We start from the raw sequence: 23,936 nt of genomic DNA on the forward strand, positions 1-23,936 counted from the left end.
ATGCAATGCACATGCAAGATAGTGGAATATACTTCAGGTAAACATACATGTGCCTGTAAAAATTTCAAATGACTGAGTTATAAAAATACAATAATAATAATAGTCATCATCATCATCATGATCATGATCATCATAATCATAATAAAAAAGTGGGTTTCATTGAAAATGCTTTCGTGTAAAACAAATAGAGCTGTTTGGGAAATTAAAGTAGCAGTTGTAGTAACAGGTAAAAGCAAACGTACCAAAGACAAGTAATGGAGATCTACAATCGATTAATATCAATAAAGACTTAATTCAAGATAAATTGTAAATGAATCAATCATGTTGGACGGTCTCAAATACAAACAAATCACAATTTCTTCGATTTCCACTCCCTTTGTAAACATCACCATTACATGAGCTTAAGTCAGGCGTTATTCTGTTCATGAGAGATAACTTGTTGATAAAACTGCAAGTATATGAAATGATCAAATGTTTTCATATTTTAATTTGGATATATCAACAAAGTTGAAATGGTAAATTGGCAACCGTAACGATTACAAAAGCTGACGTTTCGAGCGTTACGGACACCTGTTCTTAAAGGCACAGAAAATCAGAAAGGTGGAATGGCGAAATATCAGTCTAGAAAAGTAAAATTCTCAACCAAGCGAATGATTTCCAAAATGAAAAGGCACCGCACGTCGGCGCAAAGTGAGTGTGAATATTTTCACAACTCAATAATTACGTGTATCGCTTCATGCTAATAACACTTAAAAATCCAAACAGTCTTCAGACTCGCTGGAAAATTATCTTACAGAACTAATCTCTTCCCTTCTCTGGATAACTATCGCTGTTTTTGACAATTCTGAAGGCGAGGGCGACTGACGAACCACGATCGCACTTCGTAACGACGGCCAGCTAAAGTCAGCAAACAGCACAAAACTCCAAACAAAATGACTCCCCTGTACCGCTATTTGTTAAGACGTGGTTTTAGTATTAAAAAACCATTCAAAGGATCAACCATAATAAACAAGGAGAAGTATCATGAATATTTTCCGACTTAAAACCATGCAAAAGACCGCTGTTTTCATCGAACTCAGTCCACAAACATATGGAAGCACTTGGCAGCCTAATGTTGATGACCACTGACCGCTGTGACTTCACCAAAACGTCTTTCCGCGGTGTCTATGGAGACTGCCATGAATTACTTGCCCTTTACGATCAAAGTGTTTGGTAAATTCAATATGGCGGACGAGATTACAGTTGTGGCGCGCTGGGCGATATCTTCAAGATTTCTGTTGCTCTTCTTTCAGGTTAGTGCAAAAAATATTTGAAGGGATCTGCTGTAAATTACACTTAACGTTTGCGCATTATTTTTCAGATTTTTGTCGATGAATTCATCATCGATTACGATTCTTCTACTATTATCAACAAAAACAGAGATTCAAGTACACCATCTTCGCGGTGCGATTTGATATTTCAAAGAATTTTTGGAGGTTTTGGCAAATGGGATGCAGCTTATTTTCTGAAAATAGCCAAAGATGATTACAAATATGAACAATACATGGCTTTCTTCCCATTGTTCCCTTGGATATTAAGGATCTTGGTACGAGTACTCCATCCACTTTTCCAGTATTTTCTGAACGAGCGAAGTTTATATCTGGCGATTGGATGGATGTTGAATTCAACTCTCTTCACATTAGCAGCTATTTCACTTAACAAATTGACTTTCAACCTGTTTGGTTCAAGGACTGCTGCTATGTTGTCGTCACTCCTCTTTTGCTTTAACCCTGCGAGTGTCTTTATGTCAAGTTTGTACACAGAGAGTTTATTCTCTTGCCTACAGTTTACTGCCATGTATTTTCTAGAACAACAACGTACAACACTGGTAGTGTTACTTTTTAGTCTTGGCTGTGCGACTCGTTCGAATGGTGTTTTATCGTGTGGATTTCTTGCGCACAGAATGACCAAAAACTATGTCTCTTCAGGTTTATCTTCATTTATTTCAGACACTGGTTCTCTCACTTTTTGGCACTTACAAAGCGGAACAAAATTGCTCCTTAAACTTGTAATTTTAAATGGAATTGTGCTTTTTCCATTTATTATTTTCCAGTTGTATGGATATTATTTATACTGCATACCACCAAGGAGTTTTCTGGGAAATTTGACTAATAGTCCATGGTGTGATAAATTGGTGCCATTTTCTTACTCATATATTCAAGATAATTATTGGAATGTGGGCTTTTTACGCTACTTTGAATTCAAGCAAATACCAAACTTTGCTCTTGCTTCACCAGTTATTATTTTGAGTGTAAATGCAGTGTTGAATTACTGCTTGAACCATAGAAATATTGAAACAGTTAAGAATCTTGGTTTGTTCCAAAGAAAGGAAAAGTCAGACAAGATGACAAGGTATGTGCTTACATAAAGAGTAAGTTTCATAAGAAACTGTGGTGCTGCGTCAGGAGGGAAGGGTATTACAAGATAACTTGGTTTTATCAACTGATTTGATGAGGTAAATAGGCCACTGTGTAAAGAGTTCGTAAAACTGATGATTTGAGCTTGAACCCTTAATGTCAGAGCAAAGTAGTTTAAGCAGTTTGATAATGTAAACCTCTAGTGCCCAGGATCTGAAAATGCCTCAATGGTTGCCAAGTGGCTATTAAAAACATCCTTGTTTCAATCAACCAACAAACAGTTTGGTGGCCTGAAAATGTCTGATTCATAAAACGTAGACTTCAATGTGTATAATACAATGTACATGGAGTTGAAGATGTTTGCTTGCAGAAAGCATGACCCTAATGGCAAAGAACAGTAGTTGAGTTTGTTTTAGAGACAGTTTGGTTTCCCTAATTTAACTTTGGAAGGATGGGAATTAGTGTTATATTTAAAATGATTTGAATTGAATCATATCATTTTGATATTACATACATACATACATAAACTTTATTTACCTCGAATTTAAGAGTAGCTGTAAGCTAATATCTTCAGGTGGTTAAAATGAAATAAAAAGAATAAGCTAAACTAGAGTACATGAATACTAATACATTAATGATGATAACTATTTACATATTAACATTATTTGAATATTATTATACTACTAAATTCAGTATAGTTTATATATATTTATTTTTATATAAATGTAAAAATGTAAAAAACCTTATCTTTGAATCGCAGAGTGCTCTACAATCAGATGGAGCTTTGTAAACGATTATTTAGGAAAATAAAAATTAAAACTTGATACTACAGATCTGTTTCGAAAGGAAAAGTCCTCTCTCGTCAGGTGGATAAGGCACTAGTTGACTAATGGACCTTTTAAGTAGGTGGTTTGAGCAGCCTTATCAGATATTTAGATGAGTGCCGGCACGCACTCGCCAGTTCGTTCCTTTTGTTTAGGGTACCCGCCCCTGTTCTGCATATGATAAAGAATTTTTCAGCTATGCAAAGATTGCATCTCTTCGTGGTATTTGAGTACGGCCTGGCACGAGCTATTATTTTCCAGGTCACGGAAAACTCCGTTTCAGCATCCTTTAGGGACCAGATATATTTGCTCAACTCTGTTGCGTTCCTTTTGTTCTCGTGTCTACATGAAGCTGTATGATTTCTAAATCTTGTTTTAAATTGGTTCGCAGTAAGGCCGACGTACGTTTGGGTTCCCAAGGGACTTTCAACTGTGGCCTGGTAGACCACATTTTGAATTAGGCATTTGCCACGTAACGGGCAAGAGTGTTTGTCTCTACAATTGCATGATTTTTCTTGCGATTGGGAATTATTTGCGAGGGTGCACTTATTGTGGGCGTCGATTTTTCTTTCTAAATTTGGCATGCACGAATAGCTTACTTTCAAAGTGTTCCTATTAAAAATCTTTCTTAGTGAGTGCCCTGGCGGAAAGGATTCTTTTACGATGCTTAAAAATTTTTTTCCCACGTAGTGGCAACGTTCTTACTAAAAGGTGGGTTATACCAAGTTATATTTCGGTGTCTTCCTCTCCCTTCTGTACTCCTCTGGTCTTTAGTTGTTGTGTCAAATTTTAATTGATGATTATAGCCACTTGCTTCTAACGCTTGCTGGTACATGGGTGCTGCTTTGTCGAAGGATACTCTGTCCGATGAAATTTCGCTAAGCCTTTTATTGATCGCCAGGGGAATGTTCTTTAGGATGGAAGGTGGGTGATTACTATCCTAAAGAACATTCCCCTGGCGATCAATAAAAGGCTTAGCGAAATTTCATCGGACAGAGTATCCTTCGACAAAGCAGCACCCATGTACCAGCAAGCGTTAGAAGCAAGTGGCTATAATCATCAATTAAAATTTGACACAACAACTAAAGACCAGAGGAGTACAGAAGGGAGAGGAAGACACCGAAATATAACTTGGTATAACCCACCTTTTAGTAAGAACGTTGCCACTAACGTGGGAAAAAAATTTTTAAGCATCGTAAAAGAATCCTTTCCGCCAGGGCACTCACTAAGAAAGATTTTTAATAGGAACACTTTGAAAGTAAGCTATTCGTGCATGCCAAATTTAGAAAGAAAAATCGACGCCCACAATAAGTGCGCCCTCGCAAATAATTCCCAATCGCAAGAAAAATCATGCAATTGTAGAGACAAACACTCTTGCCCGTTACGTGGCAATTGCCTAATTCAAAATGTGGTCTACCAGGCTACAGTTGAAAGTCCCTTGGGAACCCAAACGTACGTCGGCCTTACTGCGAACCAATTTAAAACAAGATTTAGAAATCATACAGCTTCATTTAGACATGAGAACAAAAGGAACGCAACAGAGTTGAGCAAATATATCTGGTCCCTAAAGGATGCTGAAACGGAGTTTTCCGTGACCTGGAAAATAATAGCTCGTGCCAGGCCGTACTCAAATACCACGAAGAGATGCAATCTTTGCATAGCTGAAAAATTCTTTATCATATGCAGAACAGGGGTGGGTACCCTAAACAAAAGGAACGAACTGGCGAGTGCGTGCCGGCACTCATCTAAATATCTGATAAGGCTGCTCAAACCACCTACTTAAAAGGTCCATTAGTCAACTAGTGCCTTATCCACCTGACGAGAGAGGACTTTTCCTTTCGAAACAGATCTGTAGTATCAAGTTTTAATTTTTATTTTCCTAAATAATCGTTTATTTATTTTTATATATATTTATTTTTATGTTTATATATATTTATTTTCAGTATAGTGTATATATTTTTAGTTGTACTAAAATTCAATAGTCTATTTTTAAGTGAATTTGAATGTGATGCTCCTGATAGATTTAATGTTGCAAGTAAAAATTAAATTCAGGTAAAAAAATTTTAACGTAGCTTGAATTTCAATTCTCTTTGTCTCCGAGCCCTACCTAATTGTGAATAATTAGGTCTCGGAGACAAAGGAAATTGAAATTCAACCTAGGTTAAAATTTTTTACCTGAGTTTAATTTTTACCTGCAACAGATACATGTATAAAAACCAACCCTTTGACTCCAGAGATCTCCATAGCAATTCTCCTTACTGCCTGCCATACAACTGTTATGATATTAGTATGAAGAATTTGGTATTGGATCAACTAATTATCCCCTTATTGATATTTTTCTTTATTCCCATCACTTGTCTGCTTGATGTTGTATTGTTAAAGTAAGGAGATATTCTATCTTGGTCACCTATGGGAGTGAAAGGGTCAACTGAAGTAAAACTGAAAGAGGATGTTTTAGTCAACTGACTGACATACTCTGAAATACAATCAATACTTTCTTTGATTAAAAGTGTTCTTTTGGAAAAGGGTATTGCAAACTATCAAGTCAACCTTTCAAGTTCTTACCGAGAGGATATTGCTTTTATGTTTTATAAAGGAAGCCAATACGTCAAAATGTTGGAATAACTGGAAAACAAGAGTTTGATTTCTACCAACACCCTGATGTCTTTGTTTATGTTGTTCATCTCTTTTTCATGACTTTGTTTGGTTTTACATCAATGCATGTACAGGTTGGTAAGAGCTTTTTCCTCTCAAATTTCCAGAATTTAATAAGTTAAAATTACTCTTTCTAAATTTTTCCTGTGATAGGTTTTTGTTTTTTTAGTTTATGATAACATGCTTTTGTCAGTGTGACCATTTACTGAGTCTTTAGCAGTCCCTCGTTTTTTCTGGGTGTATTGAACATGAATGAAAGTAAACTAGGTTAGCCTAAATTTAGGCTTCTGTCAGTTTTCACACTGTTATATATATTTGTCTACATGTTGGCTCCTTTTTTTGCTCTTGCTCACTGATAACTCAATACCCTGTCAGAGCCAAATTTAGAGCCCATCAACTACTTAATGTATTAAATACACAGCTGTTGCACTTCATGCCAGTATCAATTTCTTTTTTATTTTCTCTTATCAGGTCACTACTCGATTTGTAGCCTCTGCCTCTCCAGTTATTTACTGGTATTCTGCGCATGTCATCATGAAAGAAACTTATTGCCAATCACATAGACTTGATAACAGAAAGTGGAAATCTCAGTTGATTATTGGTTATTTTTTGTCATACTTCTTCATTGGAACTGCTTTACACTGCAATTTTTATCCCTGGACCTAAAGCACTTTAACTACATTTCAAAGCCCAGATTAAATATGTTATTCCAAAACTCATTAGTGTGTGTAATGTGTTCTTATGACAATGATAATTTTTATAACTTATTTAAGCAATAGACTGCCCTTTCTCTTGGTTTGCCACCATATGGGATAATAATTGGAAGAACACGAGAAAGATTAGTGATTTACAAACTTTTCTCTTGTTCTCCTAAAATCCCAAATGGGTAGCTATGCCTGTGAGCCATTAGAAAGTATGGTCTAATGCTTTTAGAAAAAATTCTCAATACAAAACATCTTCTATGGGCATACCAGTGCGGTAAATGATAGGTTTCCACCAATCAGGGCTCTCATATTATTTCCATTGTTTTATAAATAACACTTTTTTTCTTATGCTGATCAATAGCCATTTGTGAGAAAAATCATAACCTAAAAAAGTAAACTTGCTTTGTTTCGTAACTATATAAGCAAAGTACTATGGTTGAACCTCAATTATCCAAACTTGTTGGTACTAGGTGAAATAGTCTGGATAATCAAGGGTCTGGAAAATTAAGAATATAAATATTAATGAGGAACAAAAACTGATTAAATTGAGAAAGCAGCATTTAATCATGTAACAAAACATTTGCAAATTGTTTTGAAAAAATATGTTTGCCAAACAAGCCAGTAGACCATTAAATCTCAATCAGCAATAAGGCAACTCTAAGCCAATCAGTTAACAATGCTTGCAAATGCTGCTTTTACTTTTTGAAAGTCAAACAAACCCATCCTTACTTCACTTTTCAAAGCTGTAGTTGTGAAGAGAATGTGGCAACTTGATCCTGACCAATAAGTATTTATGACAAAACTGAGACCAGAGAATAAGTCCTTATAATCAAGAAATCAAGGTTGGACTGAAATCACAATTCTCTGAATAATAAAGTAAAAAGAAAGATGAAATTATGGAAGTAGCAGAAGTACATTAAAATTCCAATATGAACAAAAACATTTTAAGTTTGTTCTAAAAGACACCAAGTGTCATGACAACACACAGATAAACTGGCAGGCTGTTCCATGAAGCTGGTGCAAGGAAAGTGACAGACATGCTGCTAAATGTTGTCTCACCTTTGTGCAAGTGAACTAGCTACTCTAGGAATTTACCCTTTGAACTCTCAATTTTGTTGGGCCAATTCTGAGAACTTGCTGGTTAGCTAGTTCATGTACAAGTATGCCCAGTGGTGTAGAACTGAAAACCATTGAATTTTTCAAAACTTGGGCAACTGGGCATGTTTAAATTGAAGAGTTTTTAGGATCATTAAGAAAAATTTTATGTTTATTTTATTTCCCACAGCAAAGTACTGTTGGGATCTGGTGTTTCTAATTGCAGTTTTCCTGGATGATTTTTTCTTCCAAGGCTGTTGAAATTTCAGTCACCATTAACAACAGTTCTTTTCAGAACTATTTTAACTCAGATGTTCACACTTCACTTAGCTATGACTTTTTTCTTGAATCAACTCTCCTTGTCCTTTATGGCAGACTAAGTAATCTGAAACAATAGTTAATGCTTGGGTTAAAACACTTTTCTTGGTTATGGCCTTAAAACGAAGAAATGATGAAATAAAAAAACCCCTTAACAGACATGATAAGTCTTTGGTTTCTTACCCTTATACTCCCAAGATCTGATTGTTAATTCTCTCCTCTATCAGCTACACATTTTTCTTGTAAATTGGTAACAAGAATTTGTTGTTCAATCATGGGAACAAGTTCTACCTGATACGTTTGAGTATTCTCACTACCTTTTAACTGGAAAATGTATGGATTTTATTAGAAGTTACATGTTAATCACTCCTGGAAGTTAAAGGGTTAACACCTCGCACATTAATATTCTCAAGAGGATTTTTTATGAAAACAGAATTTTAAACCACGAGCATATTATTGGGACAATACTGTACTTTGAAAACAAGAACTGAACCGATGTTAGCCATAAAATATCAAAGGAAACAGAAGGAGAATGACGGATTGTGCAAACTTGTTTTTCTTTGAGAAAAAACGAGATTATTTGTCGCGAAGAAACGTTGCCATAGAAACTCGTGTGGAGGGCCTGGAGCGGGAAGGTCGTTTGTAGCTTGTTTGTACTTGTCATTTGTCAGTAATGGAGATTAGGTTTGTGACAATAATTGAGCCATTTTGACCTGCTACAGGCTTATATCAAGAAAATGGGTTGCGGAACTAGCACCCCCGACAATAAAGAGGACAACAGAGGAAGCAAGTTTGATTTTACTCGACGTAACACCGAAGTCGAAAAGCCAAACGTTGTGGTCGAGATCGGGAAAGGTGTGAAGAAGATCGACCCGGAGCGACGGATTGTGTTCATATTCGGTGGGTGATATTCCTTCTTCTTTTCCTTAATAATACGCTATTGTAATTCATTGTCCTTTTACTCTGCTAGAAATATTCTATATGCTTTTCTCTGGCACAGCCGCTAAATGCTAATCACAGAAATATTTTTGATATCCAGCGGGTTCTCCCTGTTGGATGTAAACATCTGTTTGAACGGAGAAGAGCACACTCTTGACTCCTGAATTTTCTTTTGGCTCATGTGTGGCGGAGCAATTTTAACAATTTGCTTACATTACCCACCGAAAATAAGTGGCACTCTGGTTTAAAGCTGGTATTTTGTTTATGCAAGAGCGAATAAAAGGTTTTATCGCTGCAGCTTACGATCCTTGGTCATGTGAAAGTTGTTTCAAGATGGCCATTTTTTGCATTCAGCCGACCGAGAATTATTCAATTCTCGCATACAAAGACTGATTTTTACGACGATTTTAGCCATTGTTTTTATTATTACCAGAAAAAGGACCATTGATTCATCATAAATGGAGAAACCGATTTCCCTTGCTTCTATTGTGTCCTTAGATATTGGCGTACGTGCATGAGACATATATTGATTTTAATTGTCTTCACCGCTTGCTTTTAAGATTTTAGTTAAGCGTGATCTTCACTTCTAGTTGAAGAATAACATTAATTGTGAAATCGTATTAAAAATCTAAGGAGGAAGGTTTTTTTCCGTCCGCACAGAAATTGTTATTGTAATTTTTTCATAATCGCAAATTGTTTGAGTCACGCTCAGGTGAAAAACTTTGTTTATACGTAACCTGTTCTTAGCTCTTTTGCGGGAAAAATTTCCGTTTAACCCCATAACAATCGAAAACAAAGCCGCAATCCTAAAGGTAATCTGTTGTCAATGCCTCTGCTTTCTTTTATCCAACAACTGTATGCAAAATGAAGTATGGGGTTATACGGAAGTCTTGCCCTTTTTCGCTCAGTTAATTTAGCTGAGTAATTTTATATTTACGGCAGGAGCCTGATGAAGTAATATCTTTTCTCTTGCTTTAGCACTGAGAGCATTTAGTATCAAGTGCACGGATTGAACCTGTTTTTTCTTTTCTTTTTTTTTTTTTCATTTAACTTTAATCTGTACTCTGCAGATGCTAATAGAGTACCCATTAACACTTATCTGAAATTATGTTCTCTAGGAGTCTATGTATTATATTTGTATGTTCATGAAAATCGTGGAAGGATTGTTTGCCATGTTTTGCAAATGTGTCAGCCAACAAAATTTGAACAATTCATTTTATCATCTGGGGATAGTGAAATATGAGATACAAATTGGAATAAAATGTTTGACCTTCCTCTCATCATGGTGTTCTGGTCACAAGACAGAATGACTTTCAGTGGGCTGAAAGTGCATCTCAAAATAGTTTTAGACAAAGAATTTGAAGTCCATGCAAGGGGGGACCTTTTGTTTTGTCTAGTAATTTACATGTAATTTGAGCACAATTCATAGTCTTGGGGAGCCTAATGTTATCTCTGAGCATTTTGGTTATCAGAAAGATTTTAAAGGAAAAAAAGTAACTAATTCATTTGATACTTCAGGGTTTTTTTTTTTTGTGGTTCAAGATACTGTGATTATTATACATTGTAGTCACCATCTGTCTTCTCATTGGCTAAACACCCACAGTTAATTCTGGGAAACAGCGCAATCTACAGATTATTCACTAATCTGTACCTACAGATTAGTGAATAATCTGTAGGTTGTGCAGGCAATGCATGATTTCTGGTGGAGCAATGTCAAGTTCACGGACAACGAAGTAAGAATGGCTTCTTTATTTGCTTCATCGACCCAGTGAGAAATTGAGAAATTACTTGAAGATAAAGATTTGGAAAATACTAAAAGACTGACGAGAGTGGCGAAGCAACTGTTCTACGAATACCTTAAAGAGAAAAGTATCCAGGAGCCACACGACAAAAAGGAATTAGCCCAAGTGTTGAAATCTTTTTATGTGGAAGCACGAAAAAAGGATGGATCGTTTTGTTTGAAAATAAACTGTATTAGCTGTGATAATGCATTTGGCGTTGTTTTCTTTAAAACAATGTATAATAAAACAATTATTGGATTCAGTTTTTGTACATGATATCTGGAATAATCAAGGTCTCAGATAGTGTTATCAGCCTCAGCCTTTGGCTTCAGCTGATAACACTTACCTCGACCTTGATTATTCCGGATATCACAAAAACTGAATCCAATAATTGTTTATAATTTATATTAGTCTGTTCCCAGGATTTGGAACAGGGAGATATCAGCATTAGTATTTTTATCTATAACATTGTACTTTACTTTGTTCTTGAACTTAAAATGAATGCATTTAGATGTGACTGTCACTTATGACTGATATGCAAGAAATTTTAGCAAACTGAACTGAAAGTTGTTTTTACCATCAAGGTCACTGTAAAGGTTGTGGTGTTAAAGGGGAACTCCAGGGTATTTTTGAAGTAATTTGTATTATTGACCTGTTTCTTCTGTCTCGATTTTTGGTAACCCTTTTTGCTAGCCGTTCGTTTTAAGGTAAATATGTTTCCTAAAGTGAGAACGAAAAACGCGATTAGAATTCCACCATCTTGGATGTTTATGAGCCGTATTAAATTGGTCAGCAGTACGCTGTTGCGTCAGATCGTCAATACCCTTTTCGCGGGACTTTCTAAAAGTAATAACACTTCGCACTGATACGTTTTTGAGATTGTAAAGCTAGTTTATTTTTAAGTTTGACGAAATGGTGAACTGCTGTGTTCCTGGATATACCAATTACTCTGCTAAGACAACAAATGTGAGCTTCCATAAGATTCCATCGGACAAACAGCGGAGGAAAGCATGGCTGGAGAGAATTCGTCGCTTGAATATGCTGCTCTTACAATACAGCTATGTCTGTAGTGATCACTTCTCGGCAAGCTGTTTTCAGTCGAATCTTCAAGCGAAGATTGCTGGGCAAAAGTATAAACGCCGGCTAAAGGAGGATGCTGTGCCTTCTATATTCGACTATGCTTCACAATCTACTAAAAAGAGACCCCGATTGTCAAGCGAAAATCGCCGTGATTGACAAATGCATCAAGAAGTTAGTTAAAGTTTTTGTTTTGATTATTGCCATTTACGAGATGACTTCTTCAACCCAATATGTTACAATTTCTCAATCTCTGTGAATAAGAAAGGACCGTAATCTCATTCAAATAATTATATAGAAGGGCTTTGACCGACGACAGAGCATTTCTCCGCACCGAATTACAAAGCGAGGTAGATAATAATTATTTATCTTGCTCCATGCATCTTCATACGTAATTGTACCTCCTCGACGCTAAAAATTCCCCATTTTGGACTATAAAACGGGCTCACTTTTTGTCCTCTCTGGATCAGGGGCTAGATATATAAATTTACATAAGTATTTTTCCAAAAGAAATAAAGTTTCCATAACAAACGAAGTATACTCTCGTTGTTTCGTATCAGGATGTCACGGAATTACTGGCCGCTACAAACGATCAGAATGCTTCCACAAAAGGAGTATTAAGTAATGAGGAAGTTGTTGTTTCTGAAAATTCAGAATCCTTCGCGTGGAGTCCAATGAAGTGCAATGTTGGAATTCAGTGCTGTCTTCAACCTCTTACCCTCAAAAGTAAGGCAATACAAACAGAGTTTGAAGATGCTGCCATGACTACTAGAGTTAGGACTAAGTCTCCCCCTCCAACCCAGGCAAATGCAACCAAAAAAGTTTCCCTACCGATAGATGAAACTACAACTGGCATTTTTCCTCTTTCAAAAACTTCATTCATTAATGCTGAAGGATGGAAAGTTAACAATGATCATAATTATGCTATGCATGCTCCCCCATATGTAGTCTTTCCTACTTATGAAGATGACAGTTTCAGTGTTACCTCATGGCCCCCTCTGCCTGAGGTGGAAGTTGTGATACCTAACACTGTTACCAAAGAGAATGAGATGGATGAAAGTGATGATGACAATGATTATGAGGATGATGACTTTGAGGACCCAAATTGGCATTTGCCACTAAATTTAAATAGTTTCACCAGAGAGGATGTCAAGGATGACACATTATTTGAAGAAGAATCGAAGAGAGACTACATTACCCCAGACTCTGAAAAGAAATATGTTGTCTTTGAATCATCTATAAATAAATTGCTGAAAAGGTGCCCCAGTTGTGGAGATATAATAATTGATTGTGAAAGGAAAACAATTGGTAGCATGTTATCAGTTCAATTGAGTTGTAACAGTGGCCATACAGTAAAGTGGGATTCACAGCCAGTAGTGAAACGGAAACCTCTGGGAAATCTATTGTTGTCTGCTGCTATTTTGTTTACAGGTAATACTTTTACTGCAATCAGCCAGTGGGCATCATGCTTTAATCTTCAATTTTTTAGTGAAAGTGTCTTTTATGACACACAGAAAGAGTACTTGTTCCCTGTTATTCATGAGGCATGGGAAGCTGAAAGTAGGAGGCAAATGGAGATTCTCACTGGCAGGGGTGTTGTTAATCTTAGTGGCGACGGTCGCTGTGACAGTCCAGGCCATTCTGCAAAGTATGGCACTTACACTTTTATGGATGAGGACACTGGTAATGTAGTGGCATTTCAGGTGGTTCAGGTCACTGAGGTCACAGTTTCTAATGCAATAGAGAAAGAAGGATTTACAAGGTGCATAGAAATGCTAGAAGGAAAAGATATCACCATCAGTAGGATTGCAACAAATCACCATGTCTCTATCACCAGTTCCATGGCCAAAGATCACCCAAACATCAAACACCAGTATGATGTGTGGCATCTCTCCAAGTGGGTGGTAAAGAAGCTGACTCATAAGACAAATCAAAGGGGATGTGAGGGCCTCTCACTATGGATACAATCAATCTCAAACCACCTATGGTGGTCTACTGCAACCTGCAATGGTAATGTTTTGGCTCTTCAAGAAAAATGGAAGTCACTCTTAAATCACATCTGTAATAAGCACATCTGGTCAGGAAATACTCATTTCCACCAATGCTGTCATCAACAAATTTCTCCCTCTGAGGCCAAGAAAGTCTGTTGGCTTAAGCCAAACAGTCAAGCTTTCTTAGCTTTATAGGAAGTGATCCTAAACACTAAATTGTTGAAGGATATTGCTAAGATTACTGACTTCTGCCACACAGGTAGATTAGAGGTATATCACTCCATGATGCTTAAGTATTGCCCTAAACGTGAGCATTTCTCATACCAGGGCATGGTTGCTAGGACCCAGCTTGCTGCTATTGACAATAATCACAACACTGACCGTAGACAAGCTGTAATAAAGTCTGGAGCACAGGAAGGCCTTGCACGCTACATACTTTGCTTTCCCAAGGCAAACAAGTGATGGGTTGTAAAACCCATAACTGAAAAGAAATCCTACGAATATTTGAGGGATTTACTCACTCAGGTTGTTCAACGATGTGAAGCAGGAAACAGAATTGCTCAACCAATACCTGTTCTTTTACTGAGAAATATAGCCGCAGAGCCAACACCTCCGAAGGCAGACATCATTGATAACCATTGTTCAAGATTTAATAGGTAAATTAAAAGCCACAAAGAATGTTTGTTTGGTGATTTAGCTCAAAGGGATTCTCATATGTTCAAATTTTCTGTTTAAAAACTATATATTAAACACATACTAGTTTACAGTTGTCAGAAGGAGCCTGGAGGTTGTTCATAGAAGTAGGAGAAACTAGATAGCTCTTCTTTAATAATCAATTCACTGATTTACTTTAGGTTATTGAATGCAATACAATATTCCATCACAAATCTCTATAGTTGAGAGAAGCACTTGTGTTCATCATTGGCAATTATATTTAAAGAAAACTTAATGAACTAACAAATGGAGCATATCACAAACAGAGTATTGGAAGGAGTAATGCAAAAATAACCAATTTTCTTATTCTGTAATCAGGCCTTTGCAGAAGGGTTCAATGGATTGTAAAATATATTATTGTACAACTATGTACATCATGTCACTGCTTTAGTTTATAAGTAAGATAAAACTTTTCATCAAATCATTCGTCAGCATATCGAAAACCTTCGAAGGCAAACTCTTCTTCTGGCCCTGGTGGAGGATAAAAGTTTTGTAGACACATAACTGCACATGATGGTAGAACTACCCTGATTTCCTTGCCCAGTATTCCCCAGCACCACCGAGCCAGCTCTCTGTAGGCAATATGTCGAAATAATTTATGTTCAGGGCCATCGCATGGATCTTTGTACTGTTGCTTGTACTGATACTAGGCAGTCTGTAGGACCCACCTGTTTATGCAAACTGGATGAAAACCTGGATGCTGCGTAATGTGTTTTGGTTCCTCTTGACATTCACCACTAGTTACTGCCGCAATAATTTTATTTTTCACGGCCGTTATTTCCTGACAGCAAATACAGGCCTCCACTCTTCACATAAGCTGGCAGTTCTCGCACGAACACCCAGATTTTAGAAAATGCTTCGCGGCTAAAAAAAAAATAAACTGACGCTGTCTCAGGGAATGAAATTTGTGTTTAGGCTCTTGGATTACATATTTTTATTGGTATGGACATTGTATAAAGTATTCACTTACTTATACGTAGTTTGTACAAGGAAAAATAAATGCTGGTCCGAACGGGGATTTTGGGATCCTACCGCTTAGATCAGTACTATTACAATCTTGACCTCGAAAGCGACACTGAAAGCTTTGAATCATACACACACTGCATGAAATGAATGGTCTACTTAGTCGTACTGCAGGGCCAAAAGATACCAAAAAAAAAGGGTACACACCTGAGTTAAGTATCTTTTATTCGTTCTCTCATTGTACGAATAAACTGAAAGCAGTACATGCACATTATCGTATGAAAACATCGCAGTCGCATGTTACATACCAGTCAGAATTTTCCAGTCGCGGATTTGTGTTTTCCTCCTCGCTTTCCTCGCCCGAAATGCTCTCGTTATCGCTCACGCTTTTATCTGAGTTCCTGCGTGGCTCAAACCGATAAGGCTCAATGGAAAAGCTATTCGTAGCACTTTCTTCGTCGTTAAAACTATCGTTAATAGGGGCAGACTCGGATAAATCCATATTTCGCATGTACACTAAACAAGTCCACACCTTCGAGTCTCTTGACGATTTGACGTCACACGAATACACGCTGACCAATTCTGAGCAGGCAGTTAGCTTTCAAGATGGCGGAACTCTAATCGCGTTTTCGCTCTCACTTCAGAAAACATAACTAGGTTAAAACGAACGGCTAGCAAAAAAGGTTATCAGAAATCGAAACAGAAAAAACAGGCCAATAATGCAAAATTACTTCACCAAATACCCCTGCGTTCCCCTAGTGACATGGCATCAATTTTTTAAATTTATCATCTTTGTAATGTTGTATCTAGAATGGGAACTAGAAACTCAGGTCAGCCAAGCTGTTTCATTTTTTAAAATTTTTATTTTGTTTGACATTCCTGTTCTTTTTTTTTGGACATTGTAGGAGGTCCTGGATCAGCTAAAGGATGTATTGTGAATGATCTCAAAGCCATGTTTGGGTTTGCTTTCATATCAGCTGAAGATTTAATACTGCAGAAACTGCCAAAAAGAGCTGCAGAAGATGGTAAGGACCCTGTTTCTGGTACACATGGACTAGCTGAGCTTTTGAAAGATAATCCAGAATATCTTACCTTGGATTGGGTGTTAGAAATACTTCTGGAAGAGATTGAAAAGTTTCCAAATCAGCCAATACTGGTGGATCTTATTCCTAACCTCAAGTTTATGATGAGAGTGGATAACTTCATCAAGAAATGTGATATTGAAATGAAAGAGTTTGAAAAGAAGGTAGTTTATAACATGTACTAATTAAAGTGCCCCTGAGACGAAAATTGATCATTTCATTTTGGCCTAAATTGTTTACACAATGTTGAATTGGATCAAGTTATGACCCTTTTTGCCATTAAAAACTCAAAACAAACCTTCGATGATCAATTTTTACCGCTTCAAAGTCGTCCAAAAATCGTCTGCCATTGCTGAAAACATGTTCCAGCTGAGCCCGCTAAAACGTCATCATGACGTCAAAGGCTCAACAAACTTATGCTTTGCTTTGTCACAACTCTCTTTGTTCGCTGCACAGAGAATCACTGTTTCATTGTCAGTCGGGAAATGTCGACTTTTTAGACGATGAATTGTCCCAGAAATCATCTGAAGCTTCTGTGGATAGTTTTACGCCGACAAACAATGAATTTTTGCCCTGCGAATAAAGATAAAAGAGACCTTACACAAACCACGAAGGCGAGGGGAACGTGAAAAAACAAAAGATATAATTGGAAGAACAATAGCCCAGCACGTGCATTTTAAAACTTTGTTAATTTTTTATCCGCCCTTTGCAAAACAACAACGTGAAATCACCAAAATTTGCGTCGTCTGCGAACCGAAACCGCGACTGCAAATTATTTTAATTTCCACTTGACCCTCAACGCTACTGTGGAGGTTGACGGTTCGCAGACGACGCAAATTTTGGTGATTTCACGTTGTTGTTTTGCAAAGGATCGCACATCACACGTATCTAATACCGCAGTTCAAAATATATGAACTTCATATATTTATTGTATCTCAAAGTACTGTCTGCAAGTAACGTTAGGACAATTTTCCAAGTAGCTCTGAAGGGCGATAGAAGACTGAACCGGTGGCATTCAGTTTGATATGAAACAGAAGTGTTTCTTTGTTTTGTCGGTGAAAGGTGTAACGGAGGCACATTCGTCTTGCGAATAAATCTCGCAAAAGTTGGCCTTCTTTTAATTCGTTTGTCACGGGCGTTGGGATGAATTTGAGATCCTTTGATATCACGCTGTCAGATGGTTGATAGTTTGACAGGTTTTTAAAGAAATTTTAATTTTCTCGGTTTTTGGCTGCAAGCCTACATTTTAAAGCTTTTTTACGCTCTGTCTGAAGCTGTTTGTTCTGCTTTCGCTGATTTTAAACCGCCTCCCGGTTAGATCAATGGATAGAGCGCTGGACTGTTGTGCGGGAGGTCGAGGGTTCGAGCCCCGGCCGGACCAACACTCAAGGTCTTAAAATAATTGAGAAGAATATGCTACCTTTGTATAACATCAAGAAATGGTTAGATATTCTAGTCTTCTCGGATAGGGACGAATAAATGGAGGTCCCGTTTCCTACATGGTTAGGGGTAGGAGACGTTAATTTCCCACGCACGAGATTACTTTTTTATGGATGTCATCCCCTGGGGTGGGATGGGCGGGTTAGGATTGATTGTAAAGCGCTGTTGATCTGTCATTGTAAATAGCGCTCTATAAGTGATAAATTGTAATTGTAAATTGTAATTGTAATTTTAAAGCCAGCTTTTTTTTTAGAATCAAAGCACACAATTATAATTTTCATCTCTTTTGAATGTATAAAAGTGAGCTCTTTGAGGTTAGAAATCTCAATCCTCAATTCGGCTATTTTATCATTCTTATTTACAATTTTCACCAAGCACTTTCCTTTGTTTAAGGTTTTATGCCAGGGAGTTGTTAAAGGTGGATATTGATCAGCTCATATGTAAAGGTGACAAAATCCATGGAGGTTCGTAGACTTCGCTTTCCGGCGTCGAGGTCGCACTGAACCCGACAGAATTCTTCGCCTAGGTCCTTCAAAGTACACACTCTCGAAACAGTCCTCCGAGAAGTGTTCGGAGTAGATCACTAATATTTCTGTAGGATTGAAGTTTACTCGGCGAGGTCGCACAAATCGCATCCGTTTTTCCTCCTCTGATCTATTTGCAAGGCTCCGATGCAGAGAAATACCTGCAGCATGGTCTGCACGATTACTTCAGCTTTGATTACGCATCGATGCCCAGTCATTTTTGTTTAGTTTTTGTAAGAATAGAGTAAAGCACTCTTTTATGTTTGCCTGACATTTTGCCATGTGAGATTTTCACGTTGATTCTTTGACGTCACTTCGTCTGAGTCCTGTGATCAACTTCCGGAACATGATCAAATAATGGCGGACGCGAAATCGTGAATTTAACGGCCTGAAAAAAGATATTTCTGGTGCTTGGTCTAAACTGAAATTTGGCAGAGTCGGTGAAGGAGACACACTGAACACGAAAATGGAAAAAAATGATGTCCGAAAATTTTGATCTCAGGGGCACTTTAATTATGTCATTTATATTAGGTTTAATTCATAGTCTGATATAATTATGGCTGTCAACACATCAATGTATCAGTCATGTTAGGGGTGAATTAAATCTGTAAGGAAGGACACTTGTGAGTGTTGGATGTTGAGATATGCTTACCTGTCCAGATGTTTCTTAGTGGCTGGCTATTAAACACAATAGACTTTCCAAAATATTTTCAGAGATGTTCACAGATTGTACTTTTTTCAGTTACAGTAACACTCTCAGATGGAGAGAGACAGTACAATAGTTTTCGGTATAAATCACCAGACTGAGTGTACTTTCTCAGTCTGTAACATATCTGGGCAGAAAGAGAGTCCATCAAGGGAAAGTGTGTTGCCAAAAAACATTACTCTAATGGTCCCAACAACTACTTAGGTTTATACCTCACAGTTTGGAGACCCTTTAATATTCTAATTATGATTTAAGTGCAGTGGCCTAACTTATCATTCTATTGTACATAGTTTACATTATTAACATCAGTATGCATTATTCTCCTGGCTGTGTCAATACATTTTTCTTTGGTTTACTGACAAGAGGAATTTAATTCTATCAAGAGCTCCTCTTTTGGGATCATTTCCTTTATTATCCTGAGCTTAACATTTGATTCAGTGGCCAATTACTGTGGGAAGAAATTAGATGCCAGACACTCCAAGGTTTTAAAGGACTACTAAGTACTGATCTATCCCTATTGCCACCTGGTCTCTGTGGCATGGTTATAGTGACTAAACCTGCTGTAGCATGTATGTCAAGTTTGTTGTTGGTTTTGTAGCTGTGCATCATGGTTGTTCATCACAGTTCCTGTTTTTCCTCCATCTAACTTAAATTGTTCTTGAAAATCCATTTTGACCTGGAAAGAAAGGGTGTAAAAGTACTAGACCACACATGTTTTACCCTTATGATATTGACCAATATATTCATTTTACCTTTACAAGTTAAGAATGTCTGTTTTAACTCTTCAGTATCCATGTGCTTTTGCCTTAAACTTGACGCTGTCCAAGGAGAATCTTCTGAAGAACATTAAAAACAGCCATTCCCCTGCTTGTGCTAAGCCCCCAAGCAAAGACCCCAAAGATGCATCATCTGATCAAGGGGATGAAATGGACACTAGTAGGACTAAGCGTCGCTTTGCACTGTATGAAAGTTCAGTGCAAGATTTCTTGAACTATTTTAATCTGGAAGACAGAATTGTACGGGTTGACACATCAGCAGCACAAGTACAACACGTCTGGGATGCAATGATGGAATTTTTTGCAGCTGAAATGGATTTCAGTGCAAACAAAGTGATAAATACTGTTGTGGTGTTCTCATTTGGTGAGTATCAACTTCAGGATGTCTATCTCAGATTTAGTGAATTGGCTCATCTACACTACAGCTTGAGTTGTGTTCACCTCGACTGGCATGGGACTAACAGCAATATTCAATACTCATTGTTAATTATGTGGCTTCCAGCAAATCTTACTGCCTAAAATGAGAGGGACTAAATAATTATCTGCTGTTAAACATACTACTTTGAAGAATTGTTTAAATTGTGGTGCAATGGTGCTTAAGCTTATATCTGCATTTTGTTTTATTGGTTTTGACAGATGAAAAGACTTACCAGTCCATAGATACAAACAGATACCCCATGAAATCAGTTCTACTTCATGAACTCATCAAAGAGCCTCAGGCCTCTGCAGTAAGTATTGTTCAACCCCAGCAATTGGGTTTCATATGAGGAATTTTCACCCTTGGTCAGTAGTGCATATTTATTAAACGGAGAGAAGGTTACATTAAAAAATCATGAAACTTTTGTGGCAGCCAGTCAGAACCCAGAGTTTACTTTTTTCCCTTGTTCACCTTTCCAGTCATGTGGGAATAGTACTAGTTATTGCCTGTTCAAGAAAATTTTGTTGTTTACAGTTAGGCTGACCGGTGTGACAATGACTTTGGAAGTTGAGAACAGCACATTTCCACTGAGTATTGGGAAACCAAAACCTAAGTTCAAGCAACAGCCAATCATAGCAAAGGAAGATATCACGTCAAGCGCAGAAAACGAGGACAAGGTCACGATTGGGTTTAGTTTTGAATATGATTGGTTGATTACGCGGCGTGACATTTCTGGAACCAATCGTGTGGCATTGTTAAGCAAAACCAAAACTATCACGGAATACTTTGGATATATCAACAAAGTTGAAATGGTAAATTGGCCACCGTAACGATTACAAAAGCTCCGACGAAGGGCTAGCGCTCGAAACGTGAGCTTTTGTAACCGTTACGGTGGCCAATTTACCATTTCAACTTTGCTGATATATCCAAATTATTTCGTTACCCCCACCGACGCAGCCCCAAACAGTTTCTTTAGAAACGATCAGCCTTTTATCACGGACTACTTTCGACACTCAGTTGAGGGTTGCTGTAAGTTATAGGGCTTTGTGAGGGATGACTATTATGTCGCTAAGATATAACACCTGTTTCATTATATTGTAGGAAGATGTCCTTTCAGCACTTGCTAAACATTTGGATGAGAGTGCGCTGCAGTCACGTTCATTCTTGGTTGATGTATCAGGGACATCCATTGATGAGGAACATATCTCTGAACAGGTACAATTTAAACCAGTAAAAACAGGCAAACTTCTTAAGGCGCGGGAGAACGCCAGTATAATTCGCGATTTGTTTAATGTTTGTATGTGATTGGCTGTGAGAGGGTAACGCCAGATTGGTTAACAGATCACAGGGCGATGTAGAGCAAAATCATTACAAGTCCAGATTACACTTTCGACACTCAATCGGAAATTGCTTTAAAACGGATTGAAAGATAAAGATTGCGACTAGGTTTTTTGTTTAGAAGCATAGCTCGGAACATCTTTTTTGATAGTACACGTAATTACTCACGATACCATATCGAGTGTATTGTATGGGAGATTGTATGTATTGTATAGAAGCTCTGGAATAAGTGCTCCATGTTCACCCTCTTCGATGACATCACCGTTTTAAGTGTCATTAACATTCGCATGGCTTCTGGCACCTCGTGGAGGAAGTGGAGTCTCGGTAACGGAGACTGGCGGTAGAGGGCGATGTTGTATGCTCTAGTCTAGTCCCAAGGCACCCCTATCTCAATAAACGGGGTAAGTTTCTGTGGTGCTACATCGGTGGGGGTAACTAGGTAAATTGGTTTTATCAAGTTGGTGGAGTAAATTGGCCACTGTAAACAATTTACACTCCTATCTCACGTTGTCTCGTATGAAGTTTTCCTCTCGTAACTCAGCAGGCTTAAATGGGGCGATGACCGACGGTCAAGAATCAAAGAACATTCTTGGTCACAGATAGTTTTGCCAAAGGAGCTGGAAAAAAAGGGAAAACAAGCAAGATGAATGTACAGGTTTCTTTTGCAGAAGGCTTGTCTTTTATGAGAAATTTTTTTATACTTTTTACTTTCAGTTTACGAAGCCACAGATTCTGTTTGTAGACGTCAACGTGGGTCAGTTGGATTACTTCTTGCACGGACTCAAGCGCAAAACAGACAGAAAGAAATCCATTTTCAGGAAGAAAGCGCAGTTATACAAATCAGTCAGTTCAACGGAGAATGAAACGTTACTGTTCCCTGATCACATAGATACTGAATTGTGTAGACGAATCGCTATCTGTTTGGCAGAACAACGCACTTGTTGAGAAATATACATCTTTCATTTTTCTCTCTTGTTCGCCCGGTACACATCTTTATACTAGTGATCAAATCACTTTCTACGGTGGATACAATCAGAATTTTATCTTCCCAGTCGACATGGAGTCCTGTATATACTTGGTAAAATGTGGCTTTAAGAAACCACAATTGCAGATTTTATTTTTAAAACTAAAGAAAATAATTATTTATTAAAGATGATTGTTCAACTGTCATATTTAAATGTTTGTTGCAAACACTGGCGTTTTGCGTCGTTCAAGATTTTGGCGTTTGAACATAGATAAAGCTGTTAAGTTGTCTTGGGAGAAAATAATTATCTGGCTTGTATATACGTACAGAAAGAAACGCTACATGTCTAAATATATTTTCTTCTATCTAAAGATGACAGGAATTAGAAACAGTTCAGGTGGTAAGTAATAAAAGAAAAGTCAGTCTTTCTTAATCGTGGAGCAGCGTTTTTTTAGTTCAACTGTTGAAGAATAACAGACGTATGCTTGACTGCTGTGTATATAGGCTGATGTTTGGGTCGAAGAAGAAAGTTCTGTTTTTCTTACATGCCGCTCAAGGGGAAAGTGTTAAAAAAAATATATTGTCTGGAGTGGGACTCGAACTCACGCCCCCATTCGGAAACCAGAACACTCACCCCAGAAGATTTTGGGTAGGGGATATTCCTTGAGTCTGGCGCCTTGGACCGCTCGGCCATCCTGACATTTCATGAATTTATGTTTATTGTTTGCCCTACAAATTTACGGTAAAAGTAGAGCAAGGCACCCAAAGTGAATACAGGTAAACCTCTCCACAACCACAACCTTGAGGAAAGAAGAAAGTGGCCGTTCTAGGGAGGTAGGGGTGACGGTATGGACAGCCCGCCGGGACCAAAAAAGTGGCCGTTCTGGAGAGGTGGCCGTTAGTGTAGGTTCGACTGTAAAAGGAAACGGGCTTTGTTTTTTAAACAGTAGCACGGTACAGTGTTGACGGGTGCAGGCTAGGTCTTTATAGATTCTGCTAGCATAATTTGAGCAAACTGGCATAATGTCTGCTAAGTAGCAATGCTAGCATAATTCGCATATTTTGATAATTATCGGATCAGTTTTGATGCTACAATTTGATCATTGTTCGTCTCTACTCCCAAGCACTTGGTGACGTTATTCGATGTTTGAAGTTTTAGTTCAAGTAGTAGCTTTGTAGTTCACTGTGAATCACTGAGCGGCGTCTGAAATGGTCTGAGCCCGGACTTATT

The 23,936-nt window shown here is 37.7% G+C and overlaps 3 protein-coding genes and 1 pseudogene across 3 annotated transcripts; 3 read left to right on the plus strand and 1 right to left on the minus strand.

Moving 5' to 3' along the window:
- The first annotated feature begins 1,137 nt into the window (after nucleotides 1-1,137).
- LOC111337524 (GPI alpha-1,6-mannosyltransferase 2) lies at nucleotides 1,138-6,594 on the plus strand. The gene is made up of 4 exons (XM_022943855.2): nucleotides 1,138-1,292; nucleotides 1,361-2,391; nucleotides 5,817-5,949; nucleotides 6,347-6,594. Exons 1-4 carry the CDS (start codon nucleotides 1,167-1,169, stop codon nucleotides 6,539-6,541), a joined length of 1,485 nt encoding a protein of 494 aa, XP_022799590.2. The 5' UTR covers nucleotides 1,138-1,166; the 3' UTR covers nucleotides 6,542-6,594.
- Nucleotides 6,595-8,562: 1,968 nt separating this feature from the next.
- LOC111337998 (uncharacterized) lies at nucleotides 8,563-23,138 on the plus strand. The gene is made up of 6 exons (XM_088752645.1): nucleotides 8,563-8,892; nucleotides 16,363-16,703; nucleotides 19,998-20,349; nucleotides 20,622-20,713; nucleotides 21,505-21,618; nucleotides 22,456-23,138. Exons 1-6 carry the CDS (start codon nucleotides 8,730-8,732, stop codon nucleotides 22,684-22,686), a joined length of 1,293 nt encoding a protein of 430 aa, XP_088608771.1. The 5' UTR covers nucleotides 8,563-8,729; the 3' UTR covers nucleotides 22,687-23,138.
- Nucleotides 11,221-14,478, plus strand: LOC148736515 (uncharacterized; annotated as a pseudogene).
- LOC148736516 (uncharacterized) lies at nucleotides 14,530-16,003 on the minus strand. The gene is made up of 2 exons (XM_088752653.1): nucleotides 15,766-16,003; nucleotides 14,530-15,358 (listed from the first exon to the last, which is right to left on the minus strand). The coding sequence occupies exons 1-2, from the start codon at nucleotides 15,966-15,968 to the stop codon at nucleotides 15,253-15,255; spliced, it is 309 nt and encodes a 102-aa protein (XP_088608779.1). The 5' UTR covers nucleotides 15,969-16,003; the 3' UTR covers nucleotides 14,530-15,252.
- Nucleotides 23,139-23,936: the final 798 nt, after the last annotated feature.

The sequence above is a fragment of the Stylophora pistillata genome, chromosome 3 (assembly GCF_964205215.1).
Source record: "Stylophora pistillata chromosome 3, jaStyPist1.2, whole genome shotgun sequence".
Taxonomy (NCBI): Eukaryota; Metazoa; Cnidaria; class Anthozoa; order Scleractinia; family Pocilloporidae; genus Stylophora; species Stylophora pistillata.

Bases quoted from the DNA above. Each gene is read 5' to 3' on its own strand.
- LOC111337524 (XM_022943855.2), top strand. From the start codon at position 1,167: ATGGAGACTGCCATGAATTACTTGCCCTTTACGATCAAAGTGTTTGGT. The intron at 1,293-1,360 runs GTTAGTGCAAAA...ATTATTTTTCAG, and splicing joins TTCTGTTGCTCTTCTTTCAG to ATTTTTGTCGATGAATTCAT. The intron at 2,392-5,816 runs GTATGTGCTTAC...TGTTTTATAAAG, and splicing joins AAGTCAGACAAGATGACAAG to GAAGCCAATACGTCAAAATG.
- LOC111337998 (XM_088752645.1), top strand. From the start codon at position 8,730: ATGGGTTGCGGAACTAGCACCCCCGACAATAAAGAGGACAACAGAGGA. The intron at 16,704-19,997 runs GTAGTTTATAAC...TTAACTCTTCAG, and splicing joins TGAAAGAGTTTGAAAAGAAG to TATCCATGTGCTTTTGCCTT. The intron at 21,619-22,455 runs GTACAATTTAAA...TTTTACTTTCAG, and splicing joins AGGAACATATCTCTGAACAG to TTTACGAAGCCACAGATTCT.
- LOC148736516 (XM_088752653.1), bottom strand. From the start codon at position 15,968: ATGCGAAATATGGATTTATCCGAGTCTGCCCCTATTAACGATAGTTTT. The intron at 15,359-15,765 runs GTATGTAACATG...TTTTTTTTTTAG, and splicing joins CGACTGGAAAATTCTGACTG to CCGCGAAGCATTTTCTAAAA.